Source organism: Mustela nivalis (genome assembly GCF_964662115.1).
Source record: "Mustela nivalis genome assembly, chromosome: 10".
Taxonomy (NCBI): Eukaryota; Metazoa; Chordata; class Mammalia; order Carnivora; family Mustelidae; genus Mustela; species Mustela nivalis.
The window spans coordinates 29,175,684-29,202,562 of NC_139029.1; the positions used below are offsets into that span (position 1 = coordinate 29,175,684).

A 26,879-nucleotide genomic window follows, 5' to 3' on the forward strand; every position below is an offset into this window, starting at 1 on the left:
TCTCTGCGCCCAGGCCCACATCCACAGGGCTCCCAGCCCAGATGTCAAGCGTCCCCATCACCACTTTCCTGCTTGCTGTTCCATCCCTGAGAACCCATCTGAGCCTCCTTGCCTCACCCCCTCCCTGACCTCTGCTCATCCCAGGCCCTTCCTGTCCTCCCCTTGCTCTCCTCCCCTGCTCCCCTGGGACCTATCAGCACTCACTCCCCACCTCCACAGCTGCCGCCACAGCTGGTCCCTGACGGAATGCGCAGCTGCTGAGAGCCACATGTGGGGAACAGGCTGTGCACAGCTACCCCTGGGGCCAGGCGGGGGTGGGGAGTGGACCATCTGTCTGTGTCTGTTCATGCATCTACTACACACACACACACACACACACACACACACAGAGAGAGAGAGAGAGAGAGAGAGAGAGAGAGAGAGAGAGAGACGAGAGACACACACACACACTCCTAACCTCCTTCTCAAGGGATGGTGGTGGACAGTATTGATTTGGTACCTTTCTCTGCCCCTGGACTGCAGGGTTCATGCCCCATCAATGGGGGTCCAGTGGTCCCAGTTTGGGGTCCCTGATGGCAGACTGGCTGGGTCCAGCTAGCTTGGTGCCCGGATAGTCCCTGTCCCTGTGTGCGGGTAGCACAAAACCTCCCCAGAGCTTGCGAGGACCAAAACGGTGGCCTGGTTGATCAGAGCCTCTCTTTCTTTCCCAGACCCTGGGGGGTGGCCGGTGACGGAGGAAGCCAGAGGCCTCAGACATTCCAGAGCCCCCTGGGCAGCGCCTGAGGCTCCAAAGGAGTCTCAGCCCTGGGGCAGCGCCAACGGCATCTGTCCCAGTTCCCACACTTTGGCCTCTGGAATCTCCACGAATTTCTCTTCCATGTGTGCATGATGTCAGCAGGACAAGGACACTGGGGATAGAAGGAGGGGAGGCACTGAGGACACTATGCTCCCAGAAGTTAGATGGCCATGGGGAGAGCCCCCCCACCATAAGGAGAGGATGACTCGGCCTCTTGCTCCCAAGCCTAACTAGGTCTGGACACAGCCCGGGGCATTCCTATCAGAGCCCCTTGCCATCTCTAGGGCCTCAGTTTCCTCATCTGTAAGACAGAAATAAGACTAGCAGCTACCTCCTAAGTGTAATATGGAGGCTATAAAATCTTGACCCTTGTTGGAGTTCCTTCGTGATGTAGACACAGCTCTCTCTCTCACCACTTCCCTGACCTCCACCCCAGTCCTGCCATTTTTCATGTTTTAGAACACATAATGTAGGTTCATACTTCTGAGTCTGTCCATCTTGAAAGCCTTTCCTTTCTCTATCTGGAAAACTCCTACTCAGCCTTCAGAACCCAGCACATAAGCCCCTTTCTAAGATGCCTGTCTAGACTCCCTTGGGCACTGGTACTGCTTCTTTGTACTCCAATGGTTCCCTCTATGGCAGCCTGATCTTCCCATACTGTACTGTCTATTTACCTCCCCTGACTGGCTCTTAGGAAGCTGTCCTTCCTGGGGAGGATGGCCACTCTCAGGAGCCCAGACACAGCACCCACCCACAACTTGCGGGTGCCAGAATATAACCAGGACATGGCTCTAGGCTCACCCTGATACTACCTGGTAGAACTGCCCCCCACCCAGCCCCTAGCCCCTAGTCCCACTGGTTTGGTCTTAACAGGAAAAAGAAGTACTTTGTCCTTACCAGCTGTCAAGGCATTTCTTAAACCCAGGAAACAGCCACTGTTTCCTTTCCCCCACCCAGGGCAGCCAAGCCAAAGTCCCACTGTACAGATGGGGAAAACTGAACCCCAGAGAAGAGAAATTAGCAGTAAAGACTGGATTAGAACTCGGGGCTCCTACCCCAGTCTAAAGCCCCAAATCCGTTTTTCCTACCCCTAACTCCCTCTTGCAGGTTAGAGCTGGGAAGTGATAATGGGGTCAAGGCAGGGCCCCGCTGGGTTGAGCGGGAGCCCTGGACTTGGGAAACAGCTGTCCCTCACCTCTGGCTGTGACTGGAATTGGGTCCCACCACGCTCCCTGGTATTGACAAGGAAACCTCCCTCTCTTGCACCACTAGTAATGATGGAGAATTTTAAGACCACCTGGGGACAGATGGGCATGGGTCCATGGCCCACAGAATGTGTGTCAGCTCAGGTTTTCCAGGAGACAGATGCTAAGACAAATGAGAGGTGCAGATTTATTGGGGATACCACCTGTAAAGATAAAGGGAAGGAGCAGGAGTAAGTAAGACCAAAGAGCCTTTTTGAGCATGGTGGAGTTCTGACGCCTGTGAAGGAAAAAGAGCCTCAGACTGCAACACAGCTCTGTCAAGGTCTTGGTCAGGCCCCGAGTAGAGATTATCCACTAGGGGAGTCCCAGAAATAGTGAGCAGAAATAGCCCAGCTCTGGTCTCTCTATGGTGCCCAGCCACCAACTGCGAGCGGTCCAGGGAGCCTCTGCCGTCTGCTCCCCGAAAGTCCCAGTGGATCCAGGTCACAGCAGCAGGGGACTATTGGCTAACGATGCTCCTCACAGCAGCTTCTCTTGAGGACACATAGGAGTGACGGGCCCCCCAGCAGCCGCGGAGGGTCCGTGCTTGGCAAAGTCACCCAGCCAGCGAGCAGGTGTCAAGTTCACGTTCCCGCATTGCAGGCATCCTAGCCTAACCTTTAAACCTCTTGGATCTTCACAGGGCTTGATGTGGGGGGTGGGTGGGGGACTTCACCAGAGGAAGGAAAAAATGAAGATTCAGAGGAAGTCAGGTGGGAACATTCCAGAGGGTATAGCTGTGAACCCGGAGCAGCTGGTTGGCATTACACGTCCTTTCAGCATCCACCAGCGTGTGTCCTCAGATGAGTCGCTTCTCCTCTCTAACACGCGGCTTTCACCTTTGCAAGATGGGAATAAGAGAATATCTCGCTCACGCCTCCCCTGCCCAGATCCGAAAACAGTGGCACAAGGGGACCAGTTGTTTTGTGTCTGGAAAGATGGCTGTGTCTCTTACAGAGGTGCCCATGAAAGGCCACTCCTGAAACTTTCCCCTGGAGGAACCAAGTGGCAGAATACTATCTGTACTACGTCTGAGGTTCAGGGGGACAGAGCTCAAACTAACAATGAAAGCTCAAATTTTATGTGTGTTTTATCTTGAAATGATACACAAGAGAGTCGGTATAGCGTAGCACTAAAGATGTAGACAACTTGAGTTTGAATCAAACTCTGCTACGGACTGTGGGTGAGTTACTTTGCCTCTCTGAACCTCAGTTTCCTCTTCTGTAAAATGGGATAATAATAGTACCTACTTCATGGGGTTATTGCGAGGATCAAATAAATCGGTTTATAGAAAGCATGTAGGACAATCATTCTGTTTGTTGTTACGATGTGAATTTGTCATTTATTCCTCGAGTTACCTGTTTGTAAAAAAATTTTTAATGGCTTACTGTCAAAGAAAACCAACCACCGATAAGGAAAAGTAAAGGCAAAGGAAGAGAACACGCTTAGCCCTCAAGGCTCAGCCCTCAGGTCTTTCAGTTTTGCAGGTTGAAAAGTGAGGACACAACAGAGGAAAAAGAATTATGACCGTGATTTCTCCTTTCCATTGTTCCAAGGCACAGTCACACTTCTGTGTTGTAGCATTTTTGCTCCCAGATCCAGTCCAAGATCCTGTCAGAAAATGGAGGATTCAGTTATGGCACCAGAGGGTTGAGTCTGTTTGCTTGAGGCCTGGGCAGGGGAAAGTTAGGGTTCAACGACCTCCCCCACCACCCTTCCGTACCCCTGCCCTTTCCCTCGCCTTAGACATGGCCCATCACCTACAACCAGCGTGAGCAGCTCTGGGACCATTGGCCGTACAGACTTCCTGAAAACTTCACAGAGAGACCAAGACATCTCAGAACACAAACTCTCCATGACGTTCCCAAGTAGGTGACCTCACAGCCCCTGAAGGAATCTGATGGATGGGAGGTGTGTGGAAGGATGTGGATGAGGAGTCACATTTCTCCTTCTCCCTGGTGACTGTCTGGGAAGGTGGAGGACCTTCAGGTGGGAGAACCAAAGAAGCACATTTGGGGCTAGTCTTGCCTGGAGGCTGGGGAATGGCTAAGATAACGTTGGAGGCCTCTAGTGATAGCAGGCAGATGGGAGCGTAATGACTTGTGGGAGTTGACCTCCAAGATGGCCGCCGATTTTCTCCACTTCCTAAGTTCACACCTTGGATCATGCCCTCCCACACTGTAACAGGTTGGTCTTCATGATCCACCGCATGTGGTAGAAGCGATAATATGTCGCTTCTGAGGCTGGGCCTTCAAGGACAGTTTTTTCAAAGGAAGTTTGCCTTGTCTGCTCTTGGTTACTTTGGGGGAAGCCACAGTTACGTTGTGAAGACACTTGGGCAACCGGAACTAAAGCTGCCTGCCGATATCCATGTGTGTGCGAGAGCAGATCCCCCAGCTCCCGCAAGTGTGCCGGTGACTTCAGCCCCCAGCTGACAGCCTGACTACAACCTCCTGAGACACTCTGAGCAAGACCCTCCGAGCCCAGCTGCTGCTAGGCTCCAGCCCCACAGAGACCATGAGATAAGAAATGTTTGCTGCTGTAAGCTGCTAAGTTAGTTGGGGTAATTTGTGACACAGCAAGAGATAACTAATGTCCCATGCCTTTGGTTTCCTACCCACATGGGGGAGATGCTTTGGTGGTCTTTTAGGAGAGATATTCAAAATACTTTACAACCAATTCAGAAATGACATTGGCTACAAACAGCAGACTCAGTTCTAACAGCCCTGAATTCAATTGTTCAATTATAGGCACCTTTTAAAAATTTTTTTAAAGATTTTATTTATTTATTTATTTATTTAGAGCAAGAGAGAACAAAGGGAGGGTCAGTGGGGGAGGGAGAGAGAGAATCCCAAGCAGACTTCGTGCTGGACACAGAGCCGGATGCAGGGCTTGATTTCAAGACCCTGAGTTCATGACCTGAGCTGAAACCAAGAGGTGATGGCTTAACCATCTGAGCCACTCAGGTGCCCCAATTATAGGCATGTTTATTGAGCCCCACTTGGGGGTCACTTCGGGAACACCAAAATAAAACCGGAGATTTCTCCTTTGCACTATGGGACAAAGAGCCATGGAGCTAAAATGGGAGAGAGTGATCTCTCCCTCACGAAGTACCAGGTTCTGAAGGAGCCTAGCTGAGGAAAGTGTTTGTTTGTTTGTTTGTTTGTTTAAGATTTTATTTATTTATTTGACAGATAGAGATCACAAGTAGGCAGAGAGGCAGGCAAAGAGAGAGGAAGGGAAGCAGGCTCCCTGCCGAGCAGAGAGCCCGATGTGGAGCTCGATCCCAGGACCCCGGGATCATGACCTGAGCTGAAGGCAGAGGCTTTAACCTACTGAGCCACCCAGGCACCCCATGAGGAAAGTGTTTTGAGCTAAGTCTTGCCAGGGCCTCAGCAGATGGAGGGGAAAGCAAGTGGCATGAGAAATGAGGGTGGTGGACAGAATGGGGTCAAGGTACTGGGCCCAGGTTTGATGGGCTGTGGAGGGGACTGGGGTGCAGGAGGAAGGATAATGGGAGGGCTGAGGCTAGAGACTGAGTCACCCTCTTCCTCCTCCATTTCACACCCTCTCTTATCTGCTCTTCCTCCCGCTCCATCCCACCCTTCCTTGCTAGCTCCAGATGGGAACAGAGAGTCCACGCCAAGAGCACCGCTAGGAGAAGCTTGCCTTCTGATGGACTCGGGCCGCCGAATCTCCCCCCAGGGTGGTCTTCATGTAGACACTCGTACCCCAGGATGGAACTGATCTCAGGCCTGCTTGCTACAGGTCTCGCCAGGGGCAATTCTCCAGGGGGCCGTCAGTCAGTCAGCAGATACAATCGTGAGGAAGGCAGACAAGACAGTATATGTTTATTTTAAAAGTCTTCGATTTATTTGAATGGCTTTTAAGAGGCAGAAGCCCATGTTGTGAAATTCAGTTACAGGACAAGCACGAGGACTGAGAGGCATCCACACTGACGATCACACAGCGCCCTTTATCACGTGACTGGGTAGCTGCTGGGAGCCAGACCGAGCGGGAGCATGGGGAGGGCTGAGCAGACCAACGAGGGGCAGAGTCGAGAAGGTACGAGCCGTCTTACCCCCTCTTCAGACGAGAGAACTCAGAGAGATGAAGAAGAACATGCTCTAACTGTTTAAGGAGGCACTTAGGAGATTTAAAAAAGCAACCCAAGGAGGTTCGGTTGTAAGGAAGACCAGGGCAGCCCGTGTTTGCAAAAGATATAAATAGACCTATAAAGATATAAATAGGGCTTCTGACAGGTAGATACAAGCACGACTACATGTAAGGCTTCACTTTCAATCTTGTTCTACACGAGGGGGTGGGCACTGAGATGCTTTTAAATAGATACCAGAAGCTAAAGATACGTGTGTTAATAAAGAACTTTATATGTACACAGTTTAAAACACACAGGGGTGAACTAGGCTATCTCTGAGGTCTCTCAGAGACCCCAGACTCTGTGAGCCTGAGGATAATATCCTCACATGCTCAGTGAGTCGGTTCTGAAGAACTCAGTTCCCTGGGCCTGGGCCAGAGGGAGCAGACAGGAGGCTCCAGGGCTGGCTTCGGCCTGCAAGATGTGTTTTGTTTGGCCTGCACGATCCTTTCCAAATTCAAAATAGTTGCCAACATTTGAAAGTCCAGATTTTTAGCTTCCCTTGAAAAATGGGGTGCGATATCTGGGAACAGCCCCACACATTCCCACACGGCAGCAACCGTGTCCGACAAAGAGCAAATGTGTGCTCCATTACCCAAAAGACCCGGCCGGCCTCATCTCTTCGCTCACTCACATTTCCCGCCTGGCCCTGGGAGGCTTCAGGGTTTGGGACCAGGCCCAGGCATCCAGTCTGCGGTGACCTCATGATTTTCTACATGGTGGCAACTCCAAGATTAGCCTGAGGCCTTCCCCTAATTCTGTGGCAGACCCATCTAACCAGTGGGCCCATGAAGGCATCTTCACCCACAGGCCAGGAGCGTGGGAGGCAGTAACTCTAGTCTATAGAACCCCAGTATGTCTTACAGGGACCACTAACTCTGAGAAGATGGGTTACTGAAAAGCTGCCAGCATACTTCACTTTCATAAATTCAATCTCAATGACATCAAGGAGATATTTCCAGATCAAGGTCAAGGGTTAGTCACTTCTAGGCCAGACTAGAACACCCAAGCAGAGAAAGGAATCCTAGCCTAGGCTGGGCTGGGCCAGGGGGCAGGGAAGAAGGTAACTTTTCTAGCCATGATCATGAGATGACCAGGACAGCCATGGGAGGTTGGCAGGTTTTGCAGGTGTTTAGAAAGCTCCATTCAAGTCATAGCGTGAATGACTCTATCTGGATTTGTGCAGTATGCAATCTGCCCAACTGACCACATTGGCCCTGGAACTATCAGTAGGAGGAAAGAAACAAATGGAGATGGTGAGGCAGGTGCAGTCAAAAGGGGTATCCTAGCACAGATTCTACCACTTCCTTTCCAAGTCTGCGGGAGGTAGGGCTTGGAGGCGGAGGGATGGGAGCCAAGATTTTATTGGCCAAATCTGAAAGCTGGAAAGAAAGATATGGAACTTGGCCTCAGTGGCCCCCATGCTGCACATGTGCAAATGCCCATGAGATGATGGGAATGGCCAGAAGCAGTCCCAAGAAACAGGGCTGGCCATAAGTATATGGGGCCCAGGATCCTTAGTTAACAGAGATAACCATCCTGTCCACTGTACATGTACACACACACACACACACACACACACACACAGAGTTGTCACAGAGATATCTGATCTGTTACACGCCCACGTAAACATGGACACATGCAGCTTTCATCCTGTTGCACATGCTCATATGAATCTGTCCACACACACAGTCACAGTGGTTGCTGGTAAGAGAAATCAGCTTGTCACACAGGAAATTTTCAGAGCACCTATAGTGCTTTTAGGCCAAGCTACACAAAGGAGTCCAGCACAGCACCAAGTACCACAGCAGAGAAAATTAACCAGTGAAGAAAACCAGGGAACTTTTGCCAATGGCGGAGTGCTGGCCTCTAGCGCCACCTACTGATGGGAAGGGTTTTCGTGCTTTGCTTTGAGCTGGTGAAACCCAGAGAAGGACCTACATTTAAAGGCACCCAGTCTGGGGAAGCAGCCAACCCCAGGATGCCTACCATCCCCCCTCCATTCCCCCCTGCACCCCTCCTGCCCGGGTAAGGTGAGACCCCCGGATTCTGAGTGGTACCGTGTCATCAGAGAATAAACAAGGCCTTGCAGAGGCCCTGGAAAGCAGATCCTCACACCAACAAGGATGTCAAAATAGGGTTCCATCTTCTGTACCAACTCCAACTTGCTAGTAGGGGCTCCTGGAATGCTGGATTGAGAAGGATTCTGAGGCCAAGTCTGGGCTTAAGAGACAAGAGTATAATGATGGAACAGTCATGTCTATAGGTGGGACCACTTCTGCATTTGCCTTTCTTGCAGCGGATCCTGGAGACTGGGTAAACTCCTCTGGCTGCTGGGTCCCAGATTTCTCCTGATCCGCAGTTCCACCATGAGGGCGTGTGAGTTGCTCACACACGCACAGCCCAAGACAATTGCCTTTTGACTTTCACTGGAGTTTTAGCTCTTGCTTGATCAGTAAGTTCTGGATCAGCTAAAGCGCTCGCTGGAGTGGCCTTCATGAAGACCTTGTTCCTGCTTCCACGGAGAGCATATGGATGACTTGTTAGATCAGAGTGCTGAAGTCAACATCGGCTGCTCCATTATATCCAAAACCAATATTTAGCTAAAGCCCATTCACCTACCAGCACTTTTCATTTCCCAAGAGGCCCAGGAGGGCAATGACGAGCTGAGAACCACAAAGGCACACCGAGCAGGTGCTGAACAGCCAGCTGGGCTCAGCCCTAGCCAAGGGTCCTGCTCCCTGCCCTCACCCATCAGCTGAGGAGGGCACATCCGAGTCAACTTTATGAGTCAACAACATTTCAAATTATAACAGGCCATGGGGCACTTGGAAATGGTCAAAACCTGAAATCTGAAATCCTCCGATACCAAGGATCTGTTGTGTTCAACATCACGGTACTCAGCTAGTGCCTATGATTTTCTGCAGCCCTAACAATCCCCGCAGATGGGCACAGAGCCGGCCCATGCTGCCCTCCCTTGGCCGTGAAACCAGCCTCTGCCTCCAGCACTCGGGTGGATATGAGCTGGTCTCTCCCACGAAAGGGCACGCTGTGGGTGTTTGCCTCAGTCCAGGGTCAGAAAAATATTTTCAGCTCCTTGGTCTCTGTTGAAACACCTCGACTCTGTTGTTGTGTGCAAAACCAGTAGGCATGGCTGTGTTCTGATGAAAGTTTCTTTACAAAAACAGGTGGTGAGAGGGATTTGGCCCATCATCAGTTAAACTCTGCATGAGCCCCACACAAGGGCCTTTAGACTGGGTTCCAGAGAACTTGGGTGATGCTTCAGCAGCTCTGCAAATGTCTGGCTCTAATTTAAATTCTTCCTAGCTACTTAGGACACTACAACAGCAATGTACCACGTATTGTATAGCAGTTTAACAGGAAGGAGGTCAGCATGCTAACTGGTGGGCAAGCCCCTCTGTCACGAAGCTTCTCTTGTGGCCTCTATGCTGTCTGGGCTGAACGGCAGAATGGCTGAGAGCCTGGGTCCCAAGGGACAGACATGGGCTCATTTCCAGGGCTGCCACTCACCAGCTGAATGACTCTGGGTAAGTTACTCTCTCTAGACGAGCAACTAGAGTGGATGATGACCATTGGGCTAGCACAGACTCCCGGACGCCCCTTTTGCTGAATTGTGGGAAGACGGCGTTGTCACAGTGGAGGGAGGCCAGTGCAGCAGAGGCCATGGAGGGGCACTCGGGGGCTTGGGCCAGCGCTATTTCGCAACTGCCATAGAGGTATTTCCATGTGTTGATCACCAGTTTGGTGTGCGGGCGCTCACCTGTCACACCAGCTGGATATCATTATGATCCCAGATCCATCTCATGTTTGAGCTTCTCACAGGTTTTGGTTTCTCCTAGAGTTTCCTGCTCCGTTCCCGCCAATCTGATTGGGCACCTGGGGAGAGGAGGGAGCAGCTTTGCGATGATCTTTGCAGTCTCAGCGTCTAGGAACAGGGCTTGGTTTCCTGCTCACTGGCAGATTCCCCTGCGTCTGGGACAGTGTGGGCAAGCACTTCCTGGGAAGCATTCAGGGGACTTGTCGGGGGGCAGAGCTATGGGCTCCAGGGGTCCAACATTTTAGGAGCTGGGATTCCCTGCCCAGTGCTGCAGTCCAGTACGGGCTGTGATGCTCACCTGGCATTTCAATCTGCCCGGGGAACCAATGCACAATGGTCCTTGCCTGGGGTTCCTCCTCACCACTGGAAAGAATCAGAAAGTGTGTCTAGCTACTGCCTCGCCTGCCCCCAGGATTCTGGCCTTTTACTCTGGCCCCCTAAAGCTTTTTTCCAGGCCCGAGATGCTCATTTATGGTTTCAATAACAGAACCAGATCCCAGTGGCTCTCACTGCCCAGGGCAGTCTGTGTCTATTACTGGTGGCTCCAGTGAAATCCACAGCTTTTACCGCCCCTTATCTTTCTCCTTCCAGCATCATATTTTTCTGCTTCTTGAAAGACCTGGAAGAATCAGGGCTGTTTATCATTAGGTCCTGGAGGCAAGACCTCTTGGTTTCCAGAATCCCTAGGGTTTATCTTAATTAGGTGCCATCTGGTGCCTAATGTACATACCCCATTCTGGTCATGCAGACTAATACCATTCTTTGAACCTCAACTGTGCCAGCTTTTCAGGCTGCATATGGCTCTGGCTGGCTTTGGAGCCCTAGAGGCTCATCCAAGGGGGTGATTCTGACTGAGGGAAGGACAGAGGGCCTTTCATGGTTCAGCCAAGATCAAAGCTGAATCCCTCTATCACTTTTTTTCCTAGAGGTGATTCTTATGTCTCCTAGTATCTCTGGCTGGGCTAGGAGCAGAGGGAAGAGCTCAAAACCAGGCCCCCTGCCCTGAGGCCTCCTCTGTTGGCCAGATGGATCCTGGATGTGGATCGAAAGACCTGTACGAAGATATCATCATCACATGCCCCTCCTGTGATAAGGCAATCAGTGGTGGGGTCTGCCCCAGAAACTCAGCATGGCCTTGACCTTCCCCCTGCTCCCCAACCCAGATCCACACACAGTGGGTGCAAAGCCAGCCTGGCATTCCTCTTCTGGCCCAAACTATTGCTCATCTTGGAAACAGTTTTGTCTCCTCACTTTGTCTTCCATCCTGGATCATCTTTCTGCAACTACTACCCTGCCATACACTGCCCTGAACTTGTCCCCATTCAGATCCTGCACTGAGTCCACAAGATGACAAAGGTCAGGCCCAAGGTAGCCCTTTACCTCCTTTTCCCACCCTCACCAGCGGTCCAGCTCTCTCTCACACACCTCCAGGCTCCTGCTCCCTATGATGGGGCCTTTGGCTTCCTTCACAAAGTGCTTGCTTATAGCTGGGATGGCCCAGGAGCCAAATAATCGGTCGCCTGCCCTCTCAGATGACTGCTCACCTGTTCTGGGTCTTCCTGAGGGACCAGCCATCCCTGTTCACACCCTCCCTTCATAAAGAGAGCCAGGCTCGTTAGCAAAAAAAGAAGCGGACTCAGTAAAGAGTGAGAGCTCTCCCCTAGAAGTAGTGACAAAGAGGCTGCAGAGGCTCCTGCAAATGGGGGATTCACTGGCCCGCTGCCAGGAGAGGTCACTTCATTCTGGCATCCCTTGCACAGCATCCCAGTGAGAGAGAGCTCAGTGCTTTCACTCATAGTCCCATAGCTGGAGGATCTTGCTAGTGCACCTTTCAGCTCTTTCCTGTCTAATGGGTCACTGTCTCAGACCAGATTTTCTCATGTCACCCTGGGCAGGCCTTCTCTCAGGGGCAAGCAGGACACCCTCCCACTTCAGCCACTGAGCTTTCTTCCTCTGCATTTGGACCCATGACAGCGAACCCCAACACTCGACCTCTTCCCCGCTGGCAAAGCTGCTTGGCAACACAGCAGAACACGGTAACCAAAGGACTGAGAGCAGAGGGGAGAGGGTTGGCAGGCAGGAGCAACTAAACTGTGGCTAAAAGCAAAAGCAAAGGAGGCCCTGAGCAGGCGGTCCCGAAAGCTCCTCCTGGGGAAGAGCCCGCAGTGCCCCCTGCTGACGGAACGAGAGTTTGTGTGCAGGTTAAGTTCACTCTTCTCTCCTTCCACAAACCCTGCTCCTGGCAGCTGACCCCCCATGGGGGACTCACAGTAGAGGATCATGGGAAGCAGACAGGTCATCTTGTCTTGTGGTTTCCAAACGTGCAGAATGAGAGGTAGGGTTGCTGCGGACGACTGTGCATTTTGCCCCTTTGACAAAGACCTCCGAGCCGAGGAGTCCGTGGGGGCTGAGATACAGGCTACGTGCTTCTGAGCAAGCAAAGTACCCCAGAGTGGATCTGGGTCAGCGCAGAGCAAGGGTCATCTTTTTGAAATTCACTCTCGAGACAGTGTTCTCCTCTAATTGCACAAAGGTACCCTACGGTCTGGCAGCAGCCCTGGGCCGGGCAATCTTATTAAACCATGCCAATGCAGCTCCAAGAGAGATGGAAAACCACCTACAAGATGCGGGAACTGAGGCCCATGAAAGGGAGGGACTTACCCCAGGTCGTCAGTGCACGCTGCCACAGAGCTTGGAAGCCGGATGCCTTCTCTCTCAAAGCCAAGTTCTTTGCACCACACTGAGCTAGTCTTAATCCCAAGCCCCCTTGGAGGCAGCCTGGCTCCTCTGACACTGTCACCCTCATTCCCATCAACCCACCCTCTTCCTCCCCCGAAACCAAGCTACTCTACAATCTTACTCTTCCAGCCAGGATGGTGGCACAGTGTTTGCCCTGCGGGAGGGCTCTGGAGGGTGCTGGGTCAGTCTGCCTAATTCCCTACAAGTTCCTCACTCGTGGGGATGAGGGCAGACGTGCAGAAGGACAGAGCGGTGAGGAACTAGAAGGGTCCACTGGACGTTGGGGTGGAATACAGACAGGGATCTGTGCCCGCAGCCCTGCAAGTCAGTGAAGCTGGCGGCTCACTGTGCAGCTGGGGCTGGCTTCAGAGGGGCAGGCGGCCGGGGCTTCTGGGCCACACCATAAGGCACATGGGCAGCCACCGTGCCCATCTCCTGAGCCCCGGCTACGTGGAACATCTGGTCATCGAAGAAGATGTGTGGGCGGATCTTCTCGAGGAGGGGGCCCTTGGGCGCTCCTGCAAGGAACAAGGCCTCATCCGTCTCCAGGCCCCAGCTGCGCAGGGTCTTGAGAGCCCGGGCCCCAGAGCTGGCTGCGCTGCGTGCTGTCACCAAGTAGGTACGGATCGGGCACTCCAGCCGCAGGCCCTTGGAATAGAACTTCTTCTGCAGCCTACCCAGTGCCTCCAGAAAGCCCTTCAAGGGGCCCTAGGAGAAGGCAAGGGAACACCGTGAGCTCCTCTGTCTCCCAAACATTTGCCCCCTCTCCGGCAGGACTCCTCCCCAAAGCACTAGGATCCTGCTGTTTGGGGTGGGAAAGCTTTTCGAGACCCCTACATCTCCTAGCTCTGCTACACCTGCTGGGGCCACTGTGTGCGTCAGTGGGTCTGTAGGTACCTCTGTCAGTCTGGGCATCCATATTGCTGTGATTGGGGCTGTCTGGGTCAGAATAACCATCCCAGGACAACTGTTGCTATGTATGTCCATCTATGTGCCCTGTAGGTACATGGCTGTCAGTCATGCAGCTGCGTAACTGTGCCCTTCTGTGCAATATCAGCCAGGAGGATATTTTAGTGATTATGGGATGGGCAACCTCCAATCAGAATGGACTCCAGCTGCAAACAACAGGGACAGACAGACCAATGGGTACCTGCCAAACACCGACCCTGCCCATTGGGCATAGGTGGCTCAGGATGTTACGCCCCAGCTCTCTAGGGTCAAGGGAAAGACCGACTCTCTGCTGTGCCCAGAACAACACAGCTGAAGGAGGAAGTGTGAATAAAGAACCAGATGCTGATAAAGGGGAAAGCTGTATCTGTGGCTGGAAACAAGGGCAGGTGGGCTTCTAATCTTAGAGACCCCTCCCTGGCTGGGTGACCTGGAGCAAGTAGTGGTCTCCTGGGCCTCTGGCTACCACTTAGTGGTAAAACTGGTCCTGTCCCGGGTTTCCAGAGATTTCAAGAGGACTCCACAAGAATGGAATTCAGATGAGTATTTGGGAGCTGCCACTAAAAGCCTGCTGAGCTCTTGGGGAAAGAGTTCTGGGATTATTGCACACCCAGACTTTTGTTAAAAGCACAAATAGGATCTCCCAGGACGTCTGTGGATTCCACCACCTCCAAACCCAGGAAAATTTCTCCAGGCTTCCTGGCATATTCTACTCTCAGGGAGACTCCAAGCAGTGGAAGGGTCCCCAAGCCTCCTGGCCAAGGGATGGATGGCCGGAGGTAGGAGGGCTGGTGTGGCCCAAAGCAGGGGGCTTGCTCCAGACCCCACAACCAGTGGGGTCTCCCTGCCCCCTGAGGAGCTGCCCAGATTTTCCTCTGCTCCAGTAAGGGAAACAGGGGCTTCTTGAGGACGTGGGACCTGGGAGACTACTCAGAGGGGTGGGTGAATCTCAGAGAGGGGTTGAGGGTTCCGGAGAGAAGATGGCAGTTTTGGAGACAGAGCGAGGCCTTCAGAAAGAGGAAGGAAGCTTCAGAGGGCAGAGGAGCTTAGAGAGAGAATGGGGGCTTCAGAGGTGGAGGATAGGACTGCAGTGAGGGGGCCGAGGGTCAGTGAAGGTGGAGAAACACATTGAGGGGGCCAGGAGTCAGGTGAGAGGGATGAGGGCTGGAGGCCTGGAGAGGGGAACTGTCTGGATTCTGGGTTGGGCCTGGGGTTTGGTTCTGGGCTTGAAGTTCCAGCCAAGGGCAAGTTTAGGGGACCCGCCTTGCTCCTCTCAGGGGTTCTGGGGAGTGTATGCAGCACCTGGGCCAAAGGTTTGTTCTCGTGGGCCTTCTCATGCTCAAAGAACCTGTCCAGCCCATGGGCCTTGACGATGCGTTCCGACTCATCCGAGAAAAGCACAGCATCCCCATCGAAGGCCACGCGCAGCTGGCTCTGGGACACAGCCACGTCCCTGCTGGGGCTGAAGATGGTGGCCGCTGCGATCCCTAGGCAGAGAGAGGCAAGTGTTGTCTGCCTTCATCTAGGTAGCAGGGGCCCCTGACACGTGCCTCAGAGACCTGGGGCCAAGAGAAAGTCATCTCAGGATGCCTTTGGCCCCCCGCCCCAGCCTCTCCCAGGACTCAGGGCAAGACTAATGGGGGCTCATACTCAGAATATTTAAAAACTGGTCAATAAGAATGGACAGCGGCTTTTGCTCTGAGGAGGGCTCAGAGGGCCCTGGCCCATGTCAGGGTTTCCCTTTAGTTGCTGCTTTGTGGGAAGGTTGCGGGGTGGGGCTGTGTGTGCCAGAAAGAGAGGTAACTCAGAGGACTCAGGGAAACAGCTGTTTACCAATCAGTATGGAGAAAATTCAATTCCTTAAAATCTAATAAGGTCACACTGGTATGGACCAGCTGAATGTCAATCCTGACCAGAAGGAAGGGTCCCCCAGGCCACTGCTGTCCTTCTAGCAGATCCTCACAGGCACGATGGGGCTGGGCTGGCCTGGCCTCAGTTACTCTCTACTGTTGATTCCTGCAAGTAATCAGCACCCTCTCTGGACCAAGGTAGAATTAAGGGTGTTCGAGCTCTGGAGCTGGAATTCCAGGCTGAAATCTATGGGCACCCCCAGTTCACTGCCACAGTGGCCCCAGGTATACCCTACTCAGGGTTCCTTGAGGCAATGTCGGTGATCAAAAAGGGCAGAACCAATGCCATCTGACCATGCACAGACTCTGCAACCCTGGGCTACTCCAGGAGTCAAGGATGCCCGTGGGAGCCCAGGCCCCAGACTGGAGCTGCACTGGGCAGCAGAGAACCAATGCTAGGAGGCTGGAGGCCTGGGGGTCTGTTGTCTACTGGTCATCTCCCAAGGGCTGCTTCAGCTCTGCTCTTGGAACTCCAGGCTCGCAAGGGCTGGGCTAGGGCAGAGGTCCTGGGAGGAGAAAGCAGTGTCAGGCTCCCGGCAACTTGAGCAGCCAGAAGATGCGCCTGGGCATCAGGCCGGGCACCTTCTCAGTGCCTGCAACACGGGAGCCAAGAGGAACCAGGACCACCCAGCTGGGGGCAGGGTCTCCCTCCTGACCATCCCTTGCTTGCTATCAGGCATTCAAATTACAGATGTGGAGAGGCACGCACTCAGGCCAGTGCCAAGGGCCCAACCAGACCAACCAGAGGGTGTGCCATCTGCCTAGGGAAATTGCTTCTGGTTTCTGGTTAAAGAAAGCCTCTTGCAGCCCAAAGCAACACAGAGGAGTGAGGCATTGCGAGGTTAGAGGCCAGGCTTCTAGGCAGGAGACAGCATGAAAGAGGGAGAGAACAGTGGATATTAAAAAAAAAAAAAGTGGGGCACCTGGGTGGCTTGGGTTATGATCCCAGGGTTCTGGGATGGAGTCCCACATCGGGATCCTTGCTCAGGGGAGAGTCTGCTTCTTTCTCTGGCCTTTCCCCCCGACCTGTACTCCCTCATGCTCTCTCTCTCTCTCTCTCTCTCTCTCTCTCGGGTGCTCTCTCTCACATGTGCTCTCTCTCATGTGCGCAGAAATAAATTTTTAAAAAATCTTAAAAAAAAAAAAAAAAGTGAATATATTGCTGGTTGATAGCAAAACCTGCCGGGAGTGTTCGGCCTGAGGAGCCCGCGTGGGCAGTGCGGCAATCCTTCCTCCCCTGTGGGCCTGTTTTCTTCCATGAGCAACAAGCAGGGATACACACCGTGTCCGGAGAACCAGGTCTGTGGGAAACAAGGTTCCCACAGTTTAACCCTAAACTGTCCCTTGACAGAGACCCACGGAGGGAGATTCTCTCTGTCAGCCCTTGTGGCTGGGTCTCCTAACCTCACCCCAGCACTGGCCAGGCCGGCTGCTGGAATGCCAGCCGTTGCCCAGACCCCAGGGCTCAGGAGGAACTAGATACTGACCTTCCTCCCCATTGGCCCAGACGGGCGGCAAAGGCTGCTTTTGGTCACACAGGCATCAGAACTACCGACCTGGAGGGCTCTTAAAAGTGAGTAGCCTTCCAGGCTGTAAGGAGGGTTTCCACGGGAAGAGAAGGCTGGGGGATGCTGATGAGTAAAGGCATCCTTACCACGGGAGGGTGGAAGGTGGCAGAATGGAATAGAAGGGCAATCAGTGGAACAGGTGGGCCTTGTTCTCAGTTTACCTGACAGGTCACAGGAATTAAGGAAGGCACTCCCTTTCCAATTACCACAGTAACCCCTAGCATCTGCTTAGAGCTTTAGGGCCAGCACCCCCCCCCCCCCCCCGCAACCTCTGCAACCCTTTTGTCAGACTCCCCACATTCTCCCTCCTCAGCATGACTCACCTTCATCGATGGCTTCCCGCACTTTCTCCGCATCAGCTGACAAGTAGAGGTTGGTGTGATAGGCCTTGAGGTAGCAGATGGGGCTATTCCCACCTGTCATGCAGAACCGCTCAATGAACAGGTCTGGGAAGGAGGCAGAGAGCACCGAGGTGATGCCTGAGTCAACCCTCAGGGCCTCAGAGGGGGGTCCCTCCGTGGCCAGTGGGCTCCATCTTGGCTCTGAGTGGGGATGGGGCAGCAGAGCGATTCTCGGAGTGATTGTAGGCCACCCTTCCCCCTCCATCCTTCACCCATGAAACATGGATGACTAACCAGGAGTGACCGCTTGGCCCACGGTAATGTGCTCTTGTCAGATAATCACACTACTGCTACGGAAGGTGGGTGTCCAGCCAGAGGCTGGCCCTCCTGGCCGTAGCTGATTGGAGAGCGGCAGACACCTGACCCAAGCTGGGCGGATCAGATCCTCTGCAAGCCCGGGCTGATGGTCACCCAGTACCCCTGCGCGCAGCGGCTGGAGTGGATTTGCCAGTTGGTAAAAGGCTGCTGCTCTGGGCCTACTGAGTCACTCCATCACGACTACCCCAGTCCCTCATGGGGGACAATCCACAACAGAAGGCCTAATTCCTGGCGCGGCAGGACCCTGCTCCGGTACTACGGCTGGTGTCTCTTGATCGCTCCGTGCCTGTGTCCTGAGGTAGTTAAATATTTTGAGTATCATTCTGCTCCCAGCAATTTGAAATGAGGATTACGAAAATGCCACCAAATTCTGTTGGTTGCTTAAAACAAGGATTTGTAAACGTATAAATTTTGGCCATATTCAGGAAAAGCAGAAAGACCGAGTTTGGGAAGAGAGATGTGGGTAGGGGGAGGGGCTGGAAACAGGCCGAGAGAAGCAGAAATAGGGGTTCACCTGGCCCGGAGAGAAAAAGCCCAGGAGAGATTTCCAGTACTTGGATTCAGGCTGCTCTGGGCCGGGTTTTACTTCCTGCCCTGTAGTTCTAAAAGACATCCTTTTAACCTAATAAGATTCTCACCAGCGTAGGCTAGCTCTGGAGGGTGTGTTAGTTTCAATCAAGAGTTTGGATTAAGGGGCGCCTGGGTGGCTCAGTGGGTTAAGCCTCTGCCTTCAGCTCAGGTCATGGTCTCAGGGTCCTGGGATCAAGCCCTGCATCGGGCTCTCTGCTCACTGGGGAGCCTGCTTCCTCCTCTCTGCCTGCCTCTCTGCCTACTTGTGATCTCTGTCAAATAAATAAATAAACTCTTAAAAACAAAAGAGTTTGGACTAAGACACAAAGTCCCTTCACTCTGACAATTGCACCTGCTTCTCCTAGCAGCCTTGTAAGGCCTGTGAGCCCCACTGGCGAAAGAGAAACTGAGGCACGGAGGCAGCAGGTGCTCTGCCCAATACAACAGGGCCTATGCAGTGGTGTGCTGGCGCTGGCCTGCACCAGCTTGCAGGAGCCGAAGGTTAAACATTCAGGGATTTTTTTTTTTTTTTTTTTGAGCCAGTTAGAGTGTCCAACTGTAGATAACTTGAAATCAGGCACCTAGGGATATTCACACCCTAAGATGACTATGTTACAATCAGGGTTTTTGTTGTTATTTCTTTTGGTTTGTTTTGTTTTCTTGAGGAACCAGATTACCGGCATACCTCTGGGCTTCAGGTTCTAGCTGGTATTACCTACCCCCTCCCCAAAGGAGCGGCCCCATCTGCAAGCATCCGGTAGGCGTGTCCCATGGCCAAGCCCCTGATGCTCACCATAGTGGTTGATACTGTTGATCAGACGGACACCCACTTGAGCGTGGTTGTTGGTCACAAGGACGATATCAAAGATGTCCTCACTATCGGGGTACAGCTCCCGCAGCCTCCTGTTCACAGCCTCCAGAGCCTGGATAGGAGAGGGGACCCTCCTGCTCAGAACCCCAGGGACTGACATCTGGAGTTGGTAGCCAGCTTTGGGGAGGAGGAGTGAGCTGGTATCTAATGGGGGCAGACAGGGATGGTCAAGGGCTGGCTGTGGACATGGACTGTCTCATCCTAACATCAGCCATTGCGCTGGCTGATATCTGCACAGGGGCGCCTCCATACAGGGTGAGTGGGGGTCGAAATCCTGCCCAGCTCCACTCACTGAGCTAGTGACCTGGAGTGGGGTTGCATTAGCGCAGGGGACAGGGAGGCTTCTTCCCACGATGGCTCTGTCCCCTTGTCAAGCCGTGTTCCTGCGGCTGGCATCTACCCAGAGGAAGCCCCCTTTCCTTATTCAAACCCAGGAGGGCTTTTTTCTAATCCCCACAAAAGCACTGCATGGCACCTACCTTCACAAAAGGGAAGGCTGGCCCTGGGCTGAAGGGCTCGTTCTCGTGCTCCAGCTGGTAGCGTACATACTCCTCCACGCCCTGCTCCGTGTAGATGCGCTGCTCCTCGTCCATGCGGAACAAGGCTCGGGAGGACACAGCAATGGTGACAGCATTCTGAGGCTTGGGCTGTGAAGGTGCAGGAGGAGGGCTGTTACTCCCACTCTGAAGCAGGTCTCCCGTGCCAGCCTCTCTGGGTGCCCAGCTTTGGGCAGGGGCAGACCTGGGTCAGGACCCCTTCCATGTGGGACCCAGCCAGGACCTAAGGGAGACGGGGGCTCCCTGCCAAGAGAGCATGATCCAGTGGGAAGACATGTCTTCAGGAAGTGTACAATCTCGTGGGCCATCTGCACACACGGGAAAAATGAATACAGTGCCTGTAGCCAGAATGTAACTGATGCTTGAGATGGTCTCCAGATGATTTCCATTATAACATGAGAGCTACATGCCCTGTAGGAAGAAATGGTGCCCAGAAACATGGTAGTTATGTAAGAAAATTCATCTCCAGCCCAGATCTTTCTCCTGAGATCCAGGCTGATATATTTCATTGCCCCAGTTGACTAACAGACACTCAAACTTAACATGCCCAAGTTTGGATTCCCACCACCGCCTGCACCTCCAAACCTGGTCTCCCATCTGCCTCCTCGTCTCAATGCTCAGCACCACCATAGACTCAACGCTGAGGCCAAAACCCAGAAGTCAACCTCAAGTCCTCCCCGCTCATCAACTCCCCTCCCTACACCAGTCAATCAATCAATCAATCAATCACCCAAACCTGTCAACTCTATAGAATCCATCCACTTCTCTGTGCCCTCCCTGCCAGAGTCCAGTCCATCACCATCTCCCATCCTAGGTCATCCATATCGTTGTTAGGGGGTGTTCTCAATTTCACATCTGAGGATGTTCCTCCCCCTTTCAGTGGTAACTGCTCCTCTCAAACTCTGTTCCACAGCCTTGAGTATGGAGTAGGAAGCCCTTGGAGACAGATGCCTACCTCTTCACACTGTCAACTTTCTGCTATCCAGCTTTGCTCAATCTGACCTTTCTCGTGTCTGAGTATCGTTTCCTGTCTGTCCCTGAGCCTCTGCACATGATGTGCCCTCTGCCTGGTTCTTCGTCTAGCTAACTTCCCCCCAACCTGCAGGTTTCAAACTACCTGTCCCCTACCTTTCCTGGTCCTAGTCATAGGTTTCCTACCTCTCCCATAGATTTCCTTTTTAAATTAAATGTAGCATGGCCCTAATTGCTTATTTATCTATTTCTATTTCTAGACAGAGTCCTGGGGAGGAAACAGGGACCATGCTTAAGTTTGGAGGGAACATAAGCCAGAACTATCTTGTTCATTCAGAGTATCTATAGTGCTTAAAATTGTGCCCAGCACCTAGTAGATGCTCAGTAAATTTGTAATGCTCCTGAACTCTCACATAATCTATTTCAATGAGAAACAATATTTGCTATGACAGATTTAACATGACCTAGAAACTCCAGGACAATACCCTAATCTGTTCAGATTGCTTGACATACAGTAGATGCTCCAAGAATGGGCTCTGAGTTTTCTATAGGTGCTCTATTGTGTTGTTTGTTTGTTTGTTTGTTTTTGGTTGATGCAAATTTTACAAACATTTACTGGTTCTTTGCTCCAGGTCCCTGGGCTCTGCCTGGGAAGTGGTCCTGGCAATGACAGGGCTCCTGCCCTCAGAGTCACCTGCTGATAAGGAAGAAAGGCAGGTAAACAGAGACACAAAAGGGGCTGGCATGAGTGATAGGACACAAGGGAAAGCAGAGTCTTGATGATGGGTTCACAGTAGGCTGTCACGGGAGAGGAGGCATTTGTGTGCAGCCCAGAAGGAGGAATCAGGTAAAGGAAGGTATCAGGAAGTGAGCAGGTACGCAGTGCATTCACAGAGGTGAGCAGAGCCCAGGGCAGGGAGCGTGAGTGCCGATAAGTCCAGAAGAGTGGGCAGGTGCTAGGAGGCCTTCCCCAAGGCCCAGGAGGGCCTCAGAACTCCTTCACCACCCTCTGTGGAATAGAGAGAGACAGCAGCTGGACCCTTAAGAATCCCTGGGGAGGATCAGAATGTGGGGGGTGACTCCCACTTTGCATGTGAGGAAACAGAGGCTCAAGATGGGGGCAAGATTCATAAATGGACCTCAAATTCAGGCCTGTTCCTGATAGCATTGCAGGCCATGTACCCAACTCCACTGCTTCTTTCTGGAATCAAGCCTGGGACCCAATCAGTGGGTAACATTGAGTGATTACCATGTGACAGGCACTGTGCTGGGGACATGGCAGGAAACAACACAGACAGGATCCCTGCCCCCACAGAGCTTATGATCTGTCCCTAAGCAGAGATTTGTGCCACCCTTTCGAAGAGCATTATCCACTAGAACTTTCTGTGATAACAGACACGTTCAGTCACTTGCAATGTGACTATTGAGACTGAGGAATGGGATTTCTAATTGTGTTTAATTTTAATCAATTTAAATTTGAGTAGCTATGAATGGCTAGTGGCTAATAAAGCTTTAAACCTCAAAGCAGTAAATGGAAGACCAAAGAGTTCCCCAAGCGCATGCAGTAAATCTCAGTTTGCCTTTGACTTTGACCCCAACAAAGATGGTGTATCCAGCCAGCAGGGTCAGGGAAAGGCGGTGGCAGGCAGGACAGGTGCCTCTTCTGGGGACTCAACCCAGGTACTCTCCCAGTTGCCAGCCACCCCTGTTTGTGTGATCACAGGTTGGGGAACTCCCAGCCCCCTTGGCAACTGTGAGCTTTCAAGGAAAGAAGGGAAAGCAAAAGCAAAGCATAGAGGGATGGCCAGGGATGGTAAGTGTGGGTGGGGCTGGTGGGTTGGGGAGACAACTCTCATAAACCCAGGAATGGCCTTCAGAATGGAGACTGAGTTTGCCCCACCTGCTGGGCTTACTTTCCCAGGGACAGGCCCAACACCCTCCATCCAGGACAGAGAGCCAGCTGCCCTCCTGGCCCCTCCAGGCAGATTCCCAAGCCAGCCGCTCCAGCCCAGGCAGCCAGCCAAGGTCTCACTCTTGTCTTGTTGTCCCACAGTCCCTGCCAGTCTTCTCCATTCTGGGTCCCCTCTGGTTGAGCTGCTCAGACCCCATCCCTACCCATCCCACTTCTGGCCATCACAAGAAAGATATCCTAGTTATCTTGGCCCTAGGAGTCTCCACTTCCTTCTTTTACAAATGGGCAAGCAGACTCAGAGATGGACAGAATATCACTCTAGGTCACACAGCAAAGTCAAAGCAGATCCAGGTAGGTAAGATCCCTAGGCTATGGCCTCTAACCTGGCCTCTGTCCACATAGCAGCATCCCCCCATATACGCTTCCTCGATAGCTTCCAGATGTCCCCAGCCCCTTCCATTTCAGCCACTTCCTTGGGACAGGAAGGGAGCCCTCCCCTTCCAGATTTGGGAGAAATGGTGGGGGAACACCATGCCCCCAGAATGAGGTTTCTAAGCTGCAGGGCTCTCTTTCTCCTCAGAATGGGGATCCCCAGGGAAGAACCTTTCCACCAGCTCCACCTGCTCTCACACTGTACAGGAGGGTAGGGTCTTGGGGCCCAGAAGGCGTGAACTGCTGTGAAAGATACAGAAAGAGCAGCCTCTCCAGGCTCCAGCAGAGTTGAAGGGACAGGTAAAGGGCTGGCCAGAGCTGGGGAGAAGCCAAACACTTAGAGACACCCCTGGGCCTAGCTGCAGAGGGAGACCACCCCTTCATGTGTTGTTAGGCATGGCTAGGAACAAACTGTTCCTCCAGAACACAGAAAGAAGTCCCGATTCCAGACTGGGAAATGGGTCAGGGGGACCCTTGTCCTAGACAGGGGACTCAGCCTGGGAACAATGGGCTCCAGGGAGCTAGGGTCCTGCCAGTTCTCTGCCTTCCACTGGTGCTGGGGGGCTGGTGGGGGATTAATGGAGGAGAGCCAGCCTGCCTGAGGAGCTCTCATTTAGACCGACATGATTCTGCCTATTGGGCCCAAGTAGGGAACACAGCCAAAAGCTGTTCTTTCCGAACAGTCTTACTGGGAGAAGAGCTGCTGGAGGAGAAAGGGACAAGATAGGTCTGGACTGAGGAGTCCTCTGACCCCATGAGGTGAGGGGCTCCTCTGGGCCGTCAGGGCTTAAATATTTCACTCAGGCTCCTGGGAATGAGACTAGGCTCTAATGGGACCCAGGAGGCCTAAAGACCTCAAAATAGCTTGTGGGAGGAGGGGCTACTGCAGGAAGGAGTAGAGGCTGGGAGGCTGCCAGGCCCCTTACCTCCCAGAGGCCCGTGAGGCGTCAGGGGTCATGACTGACAACTAGGCCTGAGCTCCCTGGCTACATGGTCCTTGAGGGGGAGATGTATTGGTGAGGCTCTACTCGCCCCTCCAGCCCCAGTGTCCATCTCCTGAGCCATGGCCATGAGATCAGTCAAGGTTCCCCCTCAGGCAGGGACCAGCTCCTCATTGGTCTGCTTGCTGCTGGACTCACCGTCTCCCATCCACTCCCCAAGCAGCCCCAGAGTGATCGCGCTCAAATGAAATGGGACCAGTTAATATCCTGCTGAAAAATGGTTTTCATACTTTTAAAAAGGTAGGTTGACCTTTTATTTCCATGAACTCCTGGGTAGAACCCCAATATGTAAATCAGCTAGTACTATAGTTGATTAGCATACAATTATTTTACTAGTTTACTTTTTGATTCCAGTGTATTACCTGTACATGATCTATTTCTTATAATGTCAACCAATGGAAACAGCACAGTTGTGTAAGTGATAAATTTGAACCTAGGAATTAGGCTGTCGGTGCAGACTTAAACGTCATCTCCTAGTTAATTTGTTCCTGTATTTGATTGGTTTGTGCACAGTATTAGAACATCCTGAGTCCCATCAATAAGTGGTTGCAAATCGCAAAAAAAAATTTGTTTTCTGTTAAAATATAAGCCTCAAGATACTCGGCAACAATAATTGCCAGCAAACTCAAGATAAAACAAAGGGAAGGCTTTGTCTTGAGGTTTGCTAATGAGAAACCAAAAGACAAACAAAACAACAACAACAACAACTAATCAACCTACAGCATTAAATTAGTATGCTGGTGGTACTGAAGGTGCTAAGATGTCCACATAACACATTTGAGTGAATGGAGTTTTATTACACATTTAATTGTTTAAGAGGTAGTTGGGAAAAAAAAGAAAAGAAATTAGATCCGCATGTGTGCAGACCTCCAGAAACATAGGGCCCCAGTGGAACCTGGTTTTAAAACCCCTAACCCCACTGACAACCCAGGCTCCTGAGTATGGCATTCAAGGCCCTATGTGGGTCTCTGGCACCTGACCCATGTATCTCCCAAAAATCCTGCATTCTCCCACCCAGTATCAAAGACATCCTCAAGTCGTTTGCCCATCCTGTTTCCCAGTCTGGCTGAGAAATGCTGCCTACTCAGCCTTTAAGCTGAGCTCAAACGCTGCGTCTGCAAAGCCTTTCTTAGTCTGTGTCTGCAAAGCCTTCCTTAGCGGGCAGTCTCTCACTCCTGTATGCTCCCTCTGGACCATGTAGGGTCTTTCATCTGAACACTCAACCTGGCCAGGGTCTCCCTCAAAAGTCTCCCTCAATGCACCGCGGGCTCCTGAGGCAGGGACTCAACCAAATTCATCTCTCAGTCCCCACTGCTGAGCAAGCAGGACCTGGAGATGCTGCAGGGAATGACTGTTGATAGGGTGGGCCTCCTGGGGAAGGGCCCTAGGAGGGAAGCAGCAGGATGCTTTAAGGTCAGGCTGGAACCTTTCGGAGGATGCCTCTGGGCCAACCTCCGTTCAGCCCCCTTCCCAAGCTCTGAGATCTGGGAAGCAGCAATGAGCAAGGCCCAGGGGACAGCGGGGACATCAGGAATCTGTCCGATGGGAAGAGGAGCTCTCTTCACTGTGTGAGTCTCCCAGACCACCACGGGAGTCACGGAGATGTTGATGCCCACTGCAACAGGACCAGAACCTGGAGCTGTGGGGCAAAGTCCAGCCTCGGGAGCCCTGAACGTAGGGCGAAGATCCAGTGCAGTTCCCTTCCCTTAGGACGCGGACAGCGCAGCCCCCGGAGCCCACAGCGCAGGGCCGTGAGCCAGAGCCCGAACGCAGACTCTCGGGTCCGGAGCCCAATGCCCCAGATGGCAGGGACCTGAGCGCACAACGAGGAGCCGGGTTTCCAGGGTCAGGTTACCCCAGCCCAGGGCGCTTGGGCAGGCTCTCGGAGGAACTGGGCTCTGAGGACAGCATGGGGGAAGGGGGTTCCTGGCGTGGAACCCGAGCCCGGGGAAAAAAAACACCGGCGCAGAGCTCCCAAAATAAACGCGAGCCGGTGCCAAGGGCCCGGCACATTCTGGTGCTAAGGAGCTGCGTCCCCTCCTGGAGGCCTGCCACGGGTCCCTCTCCAGAGGGCTTACGACCCTCCCTCAGTGACCCCTCCCCTGCCCTCCCCCCGTACCCAGACCCTGCTGTTACCGATTTGGGTTTCTTCTTGGGCGCGAGGTTTTCGTAGAAAGTCTTGGTCTCCTCCCAGCACCGGGCCGCCGCGGTCTCTGCCCCTGGCCCGGGCTCGCGGGGCTCCCGGAGCTCCCCGGCTTCCATGATCCGGCTGCCACCCTGCCGGCCCGAGCTGGCGGCGGCGGGGACGCGGCGCTGACAGGAATGGGCTGCAGCAGGGAGGTGCGGCCGGGGAGTGAGAAGGGGGCGGGCCGCGCGGGGAGTGTGCGCGCGCGCGAGCCGCTGGGGGTGGGGGTGGGCGGGGGTTTGTTAAACTCGTTCTCCGCTGCCGGCTGGTTGCTGATGTTGGATGTGTCCTGTGGGGGGGGGGGGGGCGGTGAGGGGGCAGCTGAGTCCCCAAGTGAATGTGGGGGTGGGGGGTGGTGACTGGGGAGGGTTTGGCCTTTCGGGCTCCCTGGAGCACCGGCCCTGAAGCTGGGCTTGCGGGCTGCCGCGGATTCGGGATTTCGGGGATCGTGTTCTTCGCTG

At 53.1% G+C, this 26,879-nt stretch overlaps 1 protein-coding gene across 2 annotated transcripts; it reads right to left on the minus strand.

The window, feature by feature from the left end:
* Positions 1–5,890: 5,890 nt before the first annotated feature.
* Positions 5,891–26,579, minus strand: NT5C1A (5'-nucleotidase, cytosolic IA). Of its 2 annotated transcripts, XR_014299876.1 has the most exons (7): positions 26,370–26,579; positions 19,839–20,006; positions 19,282–19,411; positions 17,523–17,645; positions 15,024–15,208; positions 12,696–13,481; positions 5,891–10,093 (listed from the first exon to the last, which is right to left on the minus strand). XR_014299876.1 is itself a non-coding variant. In XM_082688000.1 (6 exons), the coding sequence occupies exons 1-6, from the start codon at positions 26,493–26,495 to the stop codon at positions 13,116–13,118; spliced, it is 1,098 nt and encodes a 365-aa protein (XP_082544126.1). In that variant the 5' UTR covers positions 26,496–26,579; the 3' UTR covers positions 5,891–13,115. The 2 variants fall into 2 exon arrangements, 1 of the variants encoding a protein (XP_082544126.1); XM_082688000.1 differs by having other exon boundaries at positions 5,891–13,481.
* Between the last annotated feature and the right edge of the window lie 300 nt (positions 26,580–26,879).